Source organism: Balaenoptera physalus (genome assembly GCF_965194825.1).
Source record: "Balaenoptera physalus genome assembly, chromosome: 13".
NCBI classification, from domain to species: Eukaryota; Metazoa; Chordata; class Mammalia; order Artiodactyla; family Balaenopteridae; genus Balaenoptera; species Balaenoptera physalus.
The window spans coordinates 47,741,183-47,756,560 of record NC_138892.1 but is presented as its reverse complement, the minus strand read 5'-3'; the positions used below and the strand labels follow the sequence as shown (position 1 = coordinate 47,756,560).

The following is a 15,378-nucleotide window of genomic DNA, read 5'->3' as shown; positions in this document are numbered from 1 at the left end:
CAGTTTATTTTTCCCCCAACACTGCTATGCTACACATTTACCATGAAAATGTTTGCTGCTCTATCTTTTCCAGTAAAATACCCAAGGGAATAAAACCCTCAAATTAGACCTGTCTCCTTTTGGAAGTGATTTCTCCAATTTTACCAAAGTTTATACTATTTAAAACTTGTGGGACTTCCCTGGCAGTCCAGTGGTTAAGACTCCACGCTCCCAATGCAAGGGGCACAGGTTCGATCCCTGGTCAGGGAACTAGACCCCACATGCCATGTGGTGTGGCCAAAAAATAAAAAAATAAAATAAAATTCACAGAATTGGGTGTTGAGAGACCCGAGGCACCATTAAAAAACAAACAAACAAAAAAAAAACACCCAAAAAAAACTTGTGCTCTGAGTAAACATGGGGATGATAAAAATAAGGGTCATCTTTTGGCTTTAACAAAGTCCTATGCTCTATATAAGTCAAACTAATAGATTAGAATGGTAAGTAATACTTGATGTTATTATATACATAGACGCACACCCCACTTTTATCATTTTGTCTTACAATTCCAAATATTAATAGTTAAACTGTCAAGTTATTAATAGCTAGATTAAAATGCTCAATAATACACAGATATATGTATTAATATACCTATATGTATGACATATACTTAGAGGTATAGTCAATATTTTAACACACCATCTTACATAGTAGAAGGGAAAGCTGAAGAGGCAGGAAGGAACTGTTGGGGGAAGGGGAAGAAAAACGGAAGGAAGAACATAAAGTGTTGCTCCTCCTTGAAATTTCCTGAATTAAAAAAACACACTGAAGCAGAATGTTTAATGAAATGAATAACCAGGCAAAACATTTTCTACTGGCTACATCAGCTAATTTACCAAAATACCTTGTACTCTGTAAACACAACAAAGTCACCTATTATTTTATAGTATGCTTATTTTTCTTGCTATTTATGACTGACAGATGCCTCTTGCCCTTCAGTGATAAATTTTAAATTGAATCACAGTAAATTTTTGGAAGAAAAGGATGATTTTATAAAAGAAACAAAACAAGGGAAGTAGACATTTTATTTACTCCAAATGAATTGTACTTTACAGTAGTGAATTCTATTACTCAAGTAGAAAGGAATTAACAATTTTCACTTTATGAAACTACACAATTCCTAAACACGCATGCAGAGGCTCTTTTTAGGTCCAAAAATGTCAAGTAAAAAGGGAAGAGTTGATCAATACACAAAGGAATAGAGAGAGATTTATTATTTCAAAGAAAATAAAATTAATTTCACTTTGAGTGACAATTATTTTTCTGGGAAGCAGAGACTTCACTCTCCTTAAGTTTCCCCCAAAGCCACCGTAATTTCAAACGGTCCTGGTGACAGCGCAGTCACTCCAGCTTACGTGGGGATTGGGGAGTAGGAGCGAGAAAAGTGCTATAAATCTAACTCAGCAAAGCTCACCCAACAGTATTTTAAAAACCTGATCCCCAATATGCTCCCTCCCGACAAGTTAAAAAACAACAACAACAAAAAAGGAAGCGGGGTGAGTAGAAAATACCAAGGGTTTTCGACTGAGGGGAACTCACTTCTCAAGAGTTGATGGTGACGTGCTGCCGGTCCCTGGAAGTGCGTGAACAAGCACCGGAGGTTTCGGGGGCTGAGGGAAGAAAAGGAGACAGCGATCAGATCAGTTTCAGGTGGCGGGAGCGAGGTGGGGCCGGAACGAGGCGGACGTGGAGGGGGGCGGGGTGTCCGACACGAACACAAACACAAACACGTTCCGCGTCCCCGGGGAGGGCGGACCGACGCCACCTCACCATTCCCCGCCCCTGGAGCCCGCGGTCCTCCTCGGACCTAGGGCCCGTGGTCCTTGCGAAGCAACCCGGCCCCAGGGGAGCCGTAGCGGCCGCAGAGGCCCTGCTCCCTGTAACGACTGCGGAGAAGCTACGAGCCTCCCCGCGAGTCGGTGAGAGAGACGGTGGAGGCCGCGGGGAGGAAGGTGAGGGAGTGAAGCGCTCCTCCCCAACCCCCCTCGAACGCGCGGGAAGCGGTCTACCCACCCCCAACTCTGTCCCGTCGGCAATCGCCGCTCCCACCTTCCGCCGCCGCCTCGAGGGAAGTCGGAACGACGGGGGTCACGGCGGGGGTCAGAGGGTAAAGGTCTTGCTCCCAGCAGCCTCCGCGGTGGATACGTCGCCATCTTGGATCCGCGGGACAAGAAAATTCATGCGGTGAGTTTTTGGCAAATTTTCGGAAGTCTGGCAGTGGGGCGCGCGGCGGGGGCGGCGGATTCGGGGCCCCCGCAAGGCGGGGGAATGCCTCGGGGCCGGGCCGGTCGCGCCCGGAGTCCGCGGGCAGCGTCCCGGCCCGCCGCTTCCCGTTGCTTTTGTCTCGGCTCCAATCGAGAGAGGGAGAGCAGAGCGGGCGGGGAGGGGGGGTGGTGTCGGTGGAGGGAGGGAGGGGGTGTGTATGGGGAGGGTGGTGGACGGGACGTAAAGCGTCGCTGTAGTCGGGTCGCTGCAGCGGCAGTTCTGGATCCTAGGCCCGGTCCCTTCAGCTGGCGCTGGGGCTTCCCTCAGACTCCTTTCCCCCGGGCTCCCTCCAGCGCGGAGGAGCCTCCGCCGCGCTGCTTCCTGGGGAAGAAGAGAAGGCGGCAGCGGCGGTGGCCAAGGACCCCGGGCCCGCTTTAGACGGCGCTGCCGCCTTCCTGGCAGCTGCCGCGGTCTCTGGCTCTTCACATTCTCTCAGTACATGCACATCATCTGCAACTTATGTGTGTTTCTGTGTATGTACATGTAAAAGGTGGGGGACACTGGACTGGCTAACGGGCCTCAGGAGCTGCCAGGCCCTTGGGTACCGAAGGCTATGGGTGGTGGAAGAGAAAGAGTGCAACTGGGATGCTTCCTCTGCTTCCGTACCCGGGGGGTGAAGCTTCCGTGGTCTGGTAGAGACTGAGTCCGGAGAATCTGGCGGCGGCGGAGGAACCCGAGGCGCCTCAGTCTGTGAAGTTGCAAGCCCTAGGTTTCTACTTCCGCCGGGGCCTCTCCACCTTTTGCTGTCTTGGGTCTAACTTAAAAGTTTCGCGGAACAAGTGACTGGGGTTAAAAGAGGCACTCCTAGTTCTTAGTTTAGGCTCTGTGGTCCATCTAGGAGAGACAGCCTCTAACTCTTGGTAACTGTGGGCCTTAGCGAATACGAGTTTTTTCCTTTTATGAGAACATTTCCAAGGTCTTAGAATTTGCGTTTATTCCAGGCACTGTGGGTATGATATTACAACTACAAAAGTCTTACATACGGGTACCACACTTTTGGAAGGAACCTAAACATCAGCTTCCTTCGAATCCTAGGAGATGCCTTCACTTTTCAACATCCAGAAGACCGAATGCAACACATTTTGTTTCAAAACTCTTGGTCAAAGAATCCTACTCCTTTCTTAATCTTCTGGACGGTTTCTAATAATTAAGTACAGTGATATCAACCCTTAGATTCTTGGCGAAATGGTAGGAAATACCTAGTTAGAATCTGTTCATGAGGGAGGCCATGCTTGAATTTAGAGTTCAAAGTTGAACAGATTTTCTGTCATGCTTGATTTTAGGAATTTCTAGACCTCTAGAATCATAAGTGCAGCGTTATTTGCCTCTTAAAACAACATAAGTGGAAGTAATAAAGTAGGGGGTGGGGCTTAGAAATTTGAAAATATCTATTTACATACCGGGTATATGTTGTTGTTTGGGAATACTTGGTATATTTGACAGGTTATTTCCCAAACGCCAGTGAAGACATCTCTTTTGCAATTTTGGAAGATAACTTTATCCCAGATTTAAAGGGTTGCTTAAGAATCACAGTGGACTGAAATGGCTAAATGGCTACATTAAGGTGGTTTGATGTGTACATTCAGATCTCTTTTCATTGAAATACTTCTTAATGGACCAAGATGTTTAGTTAACTTTGTATGTTGAACTCCGCTTCAGTTTGTAGTTCTCTTGTAATATTAAATCTAAAGGAAAAATACAAGGTACATGTAAAAAAAAGACAAAAGTTCTCCACTTCTTTCTTGACTTTGTAAGATCCGCATTTAATTTTAAAAAGGTTCTTTACTCTCATTTTTTTTTCCTGAGGGCTTGAATTGCAGTGACTTCTGTGATTACTTTGTATTGTGTTTTAGATAGGAATTGAGAAACTTTCACATTTTTTGGCATTCTAATTAATGTAAGCATCATTTGTTGGCAGAACCCTTTTATTCTAGGTATACTGTATAGCGATATCTGTAGCCTAATCTGATACTCTTGGGGAATTAGAATTGCCTGTACATTTAACCAAGCAAGAAATACAACCTTTTAAAGATTTTTAGTTTCTACAATACTTTAGTTTTAAAGTAAATTTATATGGCAGAAAAATGAAGACAAAATGCATGAGTGAGTGATTTATATTCCCTTCCATTTCAAAGTACTACTTGATCTTGGAAAATAAACCTCAGAGTGATATTCCTCCCCAAGAGAACTAGTTACTTGTGTTTTTACTTAATAACCTTGGATATTTAATTTACTTTTTGATTTTTCATAGGTACTTCACAGTTAGTTATCTGAAAATTTTCTTTGTTCAAAAGTAAATAAATATTTAGATTTATGAGTAGATTTCATTAGAAGTGCTTCTAACCCAGTTGTTTTGGTTCTTATCTCTTCAGCAGATACTGGTATTAAAAGTATTTGTATTTTGAAAGACCTTTACAGAATTTTTTGTAACCTGTGGGAAGTTATAGTTTTACCCTTTTTACTCACAAATATGCTTCATAAGATTTTCTAATAATACAGAAAAATAAAGAAAAGGTATGCTTCACACCTAAATATGAAATAATATTAGACATTACTAGATTGGTAAAAATAAGTTAACTATTCTTTGCTCTTTAAAAAGCAGTGTTAAACAGTATGTTTTAATTGTCAACATTTTTAACTGTAGGAAGTTCATTTGTGATGATTACATATTTAAAGGCAAACTTTCCATGTGCTTGCTTAATAGGCATTTGAGGACAATTTATGCAAACAGTGATACAATCTTCAGAAAAGATACTACTTAACAAGATTTTGTTACCTAGACTTCTAGTGGATTTTGTAGCACAAAGAAGCCAAAGAAACCAAGGTACCAGGTAGGGCAGTTTTAGAGGCAGAGTTAATCTGAGTTGCACTGTAATGTTTGAATAGAATTACATGCAATATTGGTATCACAATATTGATATCAAAGGATCTAGTGCTGTGACAGGAATCATTCTGGTTGATGATACATGTGATTGTTCTTCCTTGCTATGGATGATTTCTACCCATGATACTTAGAGGAGTTGAATTTCATTGTGACTTTTACTAGGTATTTTTGGAAAGATCTATACTAAAATTGGTGTCTGTTGTAGAACGTCTACCTTCGAAAACAAATACAATGAACACTAGGGTTTTAAGGTTTTAAAATTATTTTGTAATTTTTACCTTGGTTTTGTGCGTTGAACTTTTCCTTCTTCAACTTAAATACTATATATATATATTTTTTTTCTTGTTGCTTTAGTTTTTCTGTTTGACATCCTTTTTTAAACTCTTAAAATTCCTCTCATGACAAGTCATGCTGATATGGCTTGTTTATTTATTTACTTTGTCTATACTATTAGAAATGACTTGGAAAAAAGAATTCCTAATATTTTTTTCCTGATATCTTGTTCTCTGAAATACAGATGATAATCTCTTGGTGTTATCACTTGGGAGTATGCTACATTATGCATTAATAAAATGGTTTACAATGTTTATTTTTTGTTAAGGCCACATAGCTTATATAATCATGAAATGCAAAATGAATTATCTAAGAGGAAAAAAACATAATTTTCCTTTTCTGGACACACTTTAATATTTTGCATATGTTTACACCAGGGATCTAAGTCTATTTAGATATAGCTAGATATTTTGGACATACCTGCCACTTACCCTGAAAGTTTTCCCTTTTTTTGCTTTCATGCATATGTTTTTATGCGGGGCTTGGAGGGGATGGTGGTGGTATTTTTAGTATCACTTCTCTGTTGTTTGACAAATTTCTTATCGTTCAAAACTACTCTGGTGTCACTTTCTTAAAGAAACCTTTCCTGATTTCCCAAATCCTTCTGCTGTACTGCTTTTATTGTTCAAATTTCTATTATTGAATGTGTCACATGGTATTGTAATTTACTGTCCATCCCCACCGTCCACCTTAACCTCCACTGGATTGTAAGCACCTGAGAGGTAGGGCTTTGTCTTATTTATATTTACATTTCTGGTACCTTCTAACTGCGTAATACTTAGTAGGTTATCAATAAATATGCAGTAAACTGAAATGGTGCCAAATTGTCATTTGACAGTGCTGTCATGTGTTGTTTCCCAATCCACTGGTCGGAAACAACAGATTGGAAAAGGGTATGGGAAGAAGGGCATCCTGCATTCCTTTACTTCCTTGAATCATTTCTTACAGTTCTGCTTCTTAATTACCTATGGGAAACTAGATAACCAGCTTCTTAGAAAAATGTGTGTGGAGTGAGTACAGGACTGAGGGAAGGATGTAAGTAACAAAGTGTTTCTGGCAGTGTTTAGGTCTATATTTCTTGCTGTATTTTGTATGGCTAAGGTCATTGGTTGAAGGAGATACTTTGTGTTTACCCCATAATATATTTACAGTTGCTTAACCGTGAGCTTCTATTAGATTTGGGCTTTTTGACGTTAGATTCTATGTCCTCCCCCTTGGCCGCCACCTTTTTACTCCCAGTGCCTGACCTAGTGCCTAGTACAAAGTAGGAGTTCTCTAGTTTTTGAATACCATTCTCCTTATGAAAACTGGCTGAGATGATTTAATCTATTTTTATTGGCTGTCCAAATTTCCAAAAGCTCTACAAACTGACTTTTTAAAAAAGCAAGTGTGAAGGCAAATTCCAACTGAAATTGGTAGCCTAATCATGGTCTATCTGTGTTAACCTGATTTTCTGTTTTGATGCAGAAATATTAATGTATTTGACGGCAAGTGCTGTCTAGGCCACCCTGGGAGGTGTTAGGTCATATATAATATATATGCTATCTTAACTTTATAAAATCTGATAAATTTCAATTCTGGGAAATACGTGGCCTTTAAGGGTTTGAATAAGAGATTGTGCACCAGTTTTGTGTCCCTTTTTTGAACTGTAGAAATCAAAACAGTAAATGATATACAGAATTGCATTTAGTGGAGATGCTAACTTTTTTTTAAAATGAATTTATTTATTTATTTATGGCTGCGTTGGGTCTTCGTTGCTGCTCTGTTTGCAGTGGGGGGGCGGGGGGGGGAGGGCTACTCTTCGTTGCAGTGCTCCAGCTTCTATTTGTTCTCTGCCTTTGCTTCTCTTTGTTGTGGCGCATGGGCTCTAGGTGCGCGGGCTTCAGTAGTTGTGGCTCGCGGGCTCTAGAGCGCAGGCTCAGTAGCTCTGGCACAAGGGCTTAGTTGCTCCGTGGCATGTGGGAGCTTCCCGGACCAGGGATCAAACCCGTGTCCCCTGCATTGGCAGGCGGATTCTTAACCACTGCGCCACCAGGGAAGTCCCAAGATGCTAAACATTTGACTTAAGATCTTAGAAATGTCTCATTTGCCTACGTATTTTTCATTGACTTTTTTTTTTTTTCATTGACTTTTTAATGACTAAAAGCTACTGAAGATACGGAGAGTATATTATTTTAAAAGAGTTTGTTCTGGTACTGGGAACATCAGTTTTTTCTCTGCTTTTAGTGGATTGAAAGGTCTCTCCTTATGTGAAAGTAGATGAGAATGCACTCAACAGTACATATTTACTTTGCCAAGGAATGATAAAATAAGCAAGAGGAAATTTTGTGTTCTGGCACTTCAGGTAACAGTGAGTAAGTACACTTGCATTTTTTCAAACTTATTGATATACCATTTTTCCATTTATATACTTGGATGTTGAAACATTACTCCATCTTGTATCAGCATCTGGACAAAATGTAATGACAGATTATGTAATACAATGTGTTTCCGAGAGGAACATTTGGTTTTGTGTCATATCTGGCAGGAATGTGTTTTTGTGTTACTTTTTACATTGTAAATTACGATGCTTATTCTTCATGCAAATTTTGTACTTAATTTTCTGTTTGTAAAAGAGTCTTTCATAGATTGGTAAAATAATAATATTCAGTAAGTTTACCATGCCATTCAAAGGACCTCATTCCTTTTGACTTAATTTTACTACTTAACACGTACCTAAAAAGTGCTTTACAGCCTGCAGAGCACTTCCATATTACACCATCATAATTTTATGTGGCTGTCATTTTGATGTTAAGATTTAAAATAAGGTTAAATATTAACATTAACATAAAGATAGAACAATCAAACTGTTTTGATTAGTATGAAAATTAGTAAATGGGAATTTTGAAGGCCATTTTATCCTTAGATTGGACTCAGCATCTAGTGTCTTTCTCACTTAATTTAATGCTACTCTATAGGGAAAATCCTGATTTATCAAATTAAGTAGATGTAAGTAGAAGATTTGTTTTTGTTTTTAATTGATCATCCTGCAGATTCAGGATCATTTAATTAAATTAATATGGAAATTTGAAAGAGAAGTATTAGGAAATTTGTGTTTCAAGCTTGACTTTCTGGGAGAATGCAACAGCTGCTCACATTTTTAAAAATGATAAACATATTCATCAAGAAACACCAAAACTTTTAGTAATAATCCTGTGTTATAGTGAGAGTAAGTAATAATATTATATTACAGATACTACATTTTACACATTTACTTATCGCACAATTATATTTTGAGGTCATGTGCTAACTTTGTCTTGATTTAGTAGTGCATGGAATAGTGCTTTTGGGGTGTCGTTTTTATAATTTTATGTGAGTGAGCATGTCTGGCCTTAGATTAGAAAAAATTCAGAGCTATAGAAACTAATCTATGCACACTTAAGAGAAATTGTACATATATTCATAGACATGTCAGGCTAAACTTTGAGGTCTATAGCAAAACTATTTAACCTGATGGAAGAGATAGCAGTCTCCAAATTTTAAATTTGATATATGATGCACTTTTGTGTTATGTATGATTGTGAATCACACATCTAAAATAGATATGTATGTATAAAACAATTATATATAGTCCAGTGCTTCAGGGAATTTGACCTCTGACTGCTATTAAGATGTTTCAGAGCATAGTTTGAAAGTGAAGACTTTTTCTTCTCTCTGCAGATGCGAAGTTCATAGAACTTGCTTGTTTTTCAGTAGACACTTTCAACTAAGTCCTTTAATAATTTGAGTGTTTATTTTTTTCTAGACATTGCTGTAAGTGCTGGGTATATATGATGGTGAACAAGGCAAGTTTCCGCCTTCATGGAGCTAACGTCGTAGGGGGGAGACGGATAATAAACAAGTAGGCACAATTTCAGAGGGTGGCAACTGTGATGAAGAAAATAAAGGGGGATACGGGTACAGCAATTGGTTAGGGATGGAAGGAGGAGACTACTTAAGTAGGGTGATGAGGACAAGACCTCTCTGGAGGTGGCTTTTGAGCAGAAACTGAGAAAGGAGAAAGCCATGCAAAAATCTGGATCAATGTTTTTCCAGGCAGAAAGAATAGAAGACCCTGAGATGGAGTCAAGTTTTTCATGTTTGATGAAAACAGGAATTTCATCAGTAGTTACTTAGTGCTTTCTGCATAAATAGGGGTAAACTCTAAAGGGAAAAAGAAAAAGAGATGATTAAGATGTAAATCTGTGTCTTTCAACTGCTGAAAATGTTGTGATGGACCCAGTAATTTATAATACATTTTACGAAGAACTATAGGGAGGAGGAATTATTTTTCATTTAAGAGGCCATGATGTTTTCTGGATCAGGTTGGGGGGGGTATCTCTGTATTAGTGGAAAATTATAAAGGAGAGTAAACTTAAAACTTTCTTTGTGTTTGCATAGAATTATCAAAACCTCTAAAAGATTTTGTTTTTGCAATATTTTAGATAGATTTTTCTAAGAAATTAATCAGTAATGATTTTCATGTTTACTTAGATTTCCTTGTACAGTTCAATAAATATTACTATGTGCCATACACCGTTAGAGATGCAGTGAATAATTCTTGAAGTTCACTTTTTGTGGTGCATGTTATGGGTACATGCTAGAGTAGAGCAACCTTGTTTGAGGGAGTTTAAAGAGTTGGTTTCAGGTCAGTGATGTTTGAACTGGGTTCTGAAGGGTGATTTGGAGTTCACTTAGGTAGGGGAGGATACGGAATCAGCATTGCAAATACAGAAAGTCTGGAAGACTAGGCTGGATTTAGAGAATGGCGCAGTAATCTCCTATCGTTCTTGATGCAGTTCTGCAACCTCATGAGAAGTTGACTGAGGGAATGAATTTGCCATAGTGTGAGAGACTTTTTTTTACATGATGAGGAATAATTAACCAATTTATTTTTGACAACGCGAGTGAAAATCAGATTTGTGCTTCAGGAGGAAATTTTAGATTCCACAGACGATTTATGATTAAATTTACAAGCTTGATGCTTTAGTGTATTTCTAAAGTTTTTGAAGGATTTTTTTTTCTCTCTGTTAGACAAATTATAGTTATTCTGTATTCATGTTGGCAGGATTTTTTAATTACTAAGAACTTTGAAATTCTGTAGTTTGTTATCCTCCAGAGAACTTGTTATACATATAAACCAATGCCCATAATGAAAAGTTTCATATTAATGGATGGAATTTGTTATGTAAGTTTTAGGGCAGGCAGAGTTTGAATGTTGTTATTTGACATTGTTTGCAGGCATGAGATTTAACATTACTTCAGTAAATTAGAGTAATACCAAAAAAATCTAAATTAGCAATATAATCATTCATAGGAGCTTATACCTATAATATATTGCTAGCAGTGCATATTTTACAATGCTGAGGTGTGTGTGTTCTTCAAAATACTGCACATAACAGCTGTGCATTTATTTTAGGTTGCTAGCATTATTTATTCTGACATTGAAAAAAAAAGAGCCCAAATGAAGGTTTTTAAATAAAAAGAATTGATTCCCTAAGAATGCTGTTTGAGCAAATTACTACTTTGATAGTATGCATTATATACCACTTTTTCATAGCAAAAGTTAATGATTCTACGTGATGACTTGGAGCTGCCCAAGTTGCCTAATTGTTTAGTTCATTTTTGACTGAATAAAATGGAGCTCATTATAACTATTTCCTATTAAAGAGAGTTATATTTTGCTGGAATTTTACATGATTTTGTTAAAGTCTCTGGTACTAACCAGCCTGAATTGGAATCACCAATTATGCTTTTAATTAGCTGTGTGACTTAATCCTCTCTAAACTTCAGTTTTCTCACTCGAAAAATGTGGATAAGTAACTGTATTTACCTCATAAGGTTGATATTAGGAATAAAGGCTCTTGTGGGTGTTTTTGTTTGTTTTTTGCTTTTGTTTTTGGAGTGGGACTTGCCACTTAACTATGAGCTTCTGAGGCAAATGAGAATTAGCCACAATTTATTTCATAGAGTACACTATCCCTTTTTTTTGTATCAAATTTATAAATGTAAACAAGAAGAGTGCAGTTTTGTTCTTACAGTCTAGACATGTTTTTCCTACCAGGAATTTTGTTTAGATGGTGTTGTGTTAAGTATTATGTGTAATATTTTGGGTAACATAGATACATTTTAGCATTGCTCTATCTGAAGCATTTGGCATGGTGCATGGCACATAATAGGCACTTAATAATTCCTTTGTTAAATGGGATAAATCTAATGGGGAGAGCATTGACTTAGCACTCGGACTGTGTCTGCCACTTACAGCCTGAGTTATGTTAGGTTATCTATAGCAAGTTACTTCTCTGTGCCTTAGTTTCCATTTCCTTAAAATTAATAAAATATCTTCTCTTAGGCTTATTTAGAGGATTAAATACAGTGCAAAACACCTGACAATAGGTTCTTAGCAATGTTGGTTCCTCTTTTCCTTTATACAGAGTAAATATTTCAGAATTCTGGAGGAAGTTCAGAGGAAATACTTAATATAGCACCTATGATTTACTTTTTAGAAGTTGAGAAAGGTCACTTATTTACCTTTGAGCATGTGCTCATTTTTAATGGAGGGATAATATATTATTTTGGAAAGACTACCACACTTGGATTCAGAAGATGGGTTTTAGTCTGGGCTCCATGAATTTATTAGCTATGTACCTGGGCAGATTAGTATTGGAGAACTTCAGCTTTTTAGTCATTTATACCTCCTAATGTTGCTGATGAGAACTGAGATATTGAAAGCAAAAATGTTTGGCTAACTGTAAAGCATGTGAAAGTATTATGGTAATGAGTACTGATTATTAGTGGTTGTAATGAAACTAGTAGTTTCTTAAGTTGTGTGGTTCATTTATTCATTCACTCATTCAATTTATCTTGTGGTACTGCTGCATTCATGTGGTTTGCCCTTCATTTTTATTTAATTAAATATTTGGCTATTGGAGTGGGGAGCGTGGAAGAGTGCGGGAAAAAATGATTCTGCTGTGTCTCAGAGTAGGCCAGTTAATACTTGCATGTTTTTTTGCACGATGAACTCCTGATACTTTCTGTGTAAGTGTATATAAGGAGGTCTACCTTGTCTTCATTCCCTCTTCATTAAGGGTGAAAGATTTTGAATATCCTGGTTTATTCCTCGTTTTTGTAACCTGTGTTCTTTCTCCTTATTATTGTTAGCCAAACATATTTTTGTGAATATCATGGGTGCCTTTTTTTCCCTACAAATGAAATTCATTTGTAATTTATAATTAGAGCATTGAGAAGTCAGTGCAGTAGTTTGAAACTGTTGTATATTCTTTGCATTATTTAATGTGTATGAATAATTTTAAAGATCTTTTGGGTCTGAGCCTTTTGAAGCATTAAAATAAATACCATATAAGGAGAGTAGAATAGTACTAAGTAGCTGCAGTAGCAAAGTCAGGAAAGTGAATCACAGAGTAATGAATTTGGAAAATGATTGTGTATTGAAGGGAAAGGCATTGCTTTTCATGTCACCCTTCTAAAAATCTAGTTTAGTGATGGTATGTGCCTGTGAGTTCTGCTGATTGTGATTATTTAATCTCGTACTGTTATTTTAAAAAGTTGCTTTCAAGTAAAATATGTTTTCCTTCTAAAAACATATACTAAAACTCTAGAAACTGGAAACTTGCCACCCCCAATTCTCAGGTTGCTCCTCCATTTTTTCGTATATCTAAGGCAAATAATTTTAAATGGAGTAAAGACAACTTACTCCTATCTAAAACTTACATATAAAACTTATAAAATAAATTTCTCCATATCTTCAGATCTTGATCAAGATACGCCCCTTTATAATTTTTGATGGTTTTAATAATGATTGTCAGGTACAGCAGTATGCTCAGGCATCAAATATTGATTTATGTCCACTATGTTTATTATTCTAAGAAGATGATTTATTAGCACATTTTAGAAAAGTTTACAAAGCCAAAGGCTTTTTACTTAATTTGCTGCAATTAACTAGAAGTCATTAGAGAATTCATTCTTCAGAATAGTCTACATCCTCAACTACATGGTTAAATAGATTTTATTTTTATTGTATGTGCCAGCCTTGGGCAAATAATGTACATGCCAAAATCCCAAGACATGGTAAAGATATGTATTTTTGCTTTTGCAAAATTAGATTGTCAGTTATAACAGTATTTCAGAAATAGTGTTTATTTCTGATTTATCAGTTGGCACAGAAAAAGGACAGTTAATGTTCCTTTGATTTCTAACATTATTCAAATTAATGTATGGAGATTTGAATTTTTTAAAGGGAAGACTGTTGTAATGGAAATTATGTTCTTTTTTTTTTAATATAAATTTATTTATTTATTTTTGGCTGCATTGGGTCTTTGTTGCTGTGCGCAGGCTTTCTCTAGTTGCGGCGAGTGGGGGCTTACTCTTCGTTGCGGTGCGCGGACTTCTCATTGCCTTGGCTTCTCTTGTGGAGCACGGGCTGTAGGCGCACGGGCTCCAGTAGTTGTGGCTCGCGGGCTCAGTAGTTGTGGCACATGGGCTTAGTTGCTCCGGGGCATGTGGGATCTTCCTGGACCAGGGCTCAAACCTGTGTTCCCTGCATTGGCAGGCGGATTCTTAACCACTGCACCACCAGGGAAGTCCCAGAAGTGATTTTCTTATAACTTGCCTATTTTGTAGTTTTGGATTCTTGAATACACATATATATTATTGCAGCATAACAAGGAAGTAATACTGTTATCGAGTAGCTGAAGCAAATGTGAGGTTATGTGCTGAAGGAGCCTGTGGTTAAAAAAAAGTAGTAATAATGGCATATACTTATTACAGAAAAAGTGGAAAATAAAGATGAGGAAAAGAAGAAAATAAAAACGACTTGCAGTCCTGCAAACTAGAAGACTGTTAACCTGGGCAAACATTATTTGTTGTTTCCACTGTTTGTGTGTGTGTGTATGTTTAAAAGCACTCCAGTCTCTTTTGGTTTTTCTTCCTGATTATTAAAGTAACAAAAATGAATTTGGAAAATTAAGAGAAGTATAAAATAAGAGGAGGGATTTCCCTGTTGGCACAGTGGTTAAGAATCTGCCTGCCAATGCAGGGGACACGGGTTCGAGCCCTGGTCCAGGAAGATCCCACATGCCCCAGAGCAACTAAGCCCTTGTGCCACAGCTACTGAAGCCCGCGCACCTAGAGCCTGTGCTCCGCAACAAGAGAAGCCACTGAAATGAGAAACCCGTGCACTGCAATGAAGAGTAGCCCCCGCTCACCGCAACTAGAGAAAGCCCGCGCGCAGCAATGATGACCCAACACAACCAAAAATAAAATAAATAAGTAAATTTATTTAAAAAAATAAAAGAGATAAAACATCCACAGACAACCACTCTTTTCATTTTTGTAATAGGGAAATTGGGCTATACTTACTGATTTATCATCTCTGTTTTTTTAAAATTTACATCGTAAGCATTTTCCAGTGTCATTTAATATTTACCCAAAACATGATTCTTAATGGCCAGAGCATAACTGACCTAATTATTCCTTATTATTGAACATTTAATTTTATTTTGATTTTCCAAAATTATATAAGGAGCACTGTGATGAACAGTTTTGTACCTGAATTTTTGTTTACATATTTGGTTATTTCTTTAGAAAACATTTCTGTAAGTATAATTATTATTTTAAAGTATTAGAGGTACTTTCAATGCTTATTATGTAATGCTGTATCCTTAGTCAAATTACTTTTCAAGTTTTAGTGTCCTCTCCTGTTAAATAGGTATAATAATGATATTTATCTCAGGACTGTTAGGAGTGAATGACAGTATATGCACAGCGTTTAGCTCGGCCTGTAGCATAAAGGATACTTCTTAGAGAGGCTTTCCTCAACT

At 37.7% G+C, this 15,378-nt stretch overlaps 2 protein-coding genes across 25 annotated transcripts in view; one reads left to right on the top strand and one right to left on the bottom strand.

The window, feature by feature from the left end:
• LOC309642016 (uncharacterized protein) overlaps positions 1-2,212 on the bottom strand; it is a 302,740-nt gene extending 300,528 nt beyond the window's left edge. For 11 of the 17 annotated variants that reach the window (XR_014252884.1, XR_014252885.1, XR_014252886.1 and 8 more), the window contains exons 1-2: positions 2,053-2,137; positions 1,579-1,649 (exon numbers count right to left, since the gene is read on the bottom strand). Coding sequence is in view for 5 of the 17 variants with exons in the window: in XM_082422935.1 (XP_082279061.1) it covers positions 683-786; positions 1,579-1,649; positions 2,089-2,192 (279 nt within the window). In the remaining 12 variants the exon portion in view is untranslated. Of the gene's footprint in view, positions 1-678; positions 787-1,578; positions 1,650-2,052 lie in introns of all 17 variants that reach the window. The other 6 variants (XM_082422932.1, XM_082422931.1, XM_082422933.1 and 3 more) reach the window with 4 other exon arrangements.
• The window catches only part of CNOT2 (CCR4-NOT transcription complex subunit 2), a 109,065-nt gene continuing 95,775 nt past the window's right edge, over positions 2,089-15,378 (top strand). For 2 of the 8 annotated variants that reach the window (XM_082422781.1, XM_082422787.1), the window contains exon 1: positions 2,089-2,223. Coding sequence is in view for 3 of the 8 variants with exons in the window: in XM_082422779.1 (XP_082278905.1) it covers positions 5,026-5,135 (110 nt within the window). In the remaining 5 variants the exon portion in view is untranslated. Of the gene's footprint in view, positions 2,224-5,008; positions 5,136-15,378 lie in introns of those variants that run through there. The other 6 variants (XM_082422780.1, XM_082422786.1, XM_082422779.1 and 3 more) reach the window with 5 other exon arrangements.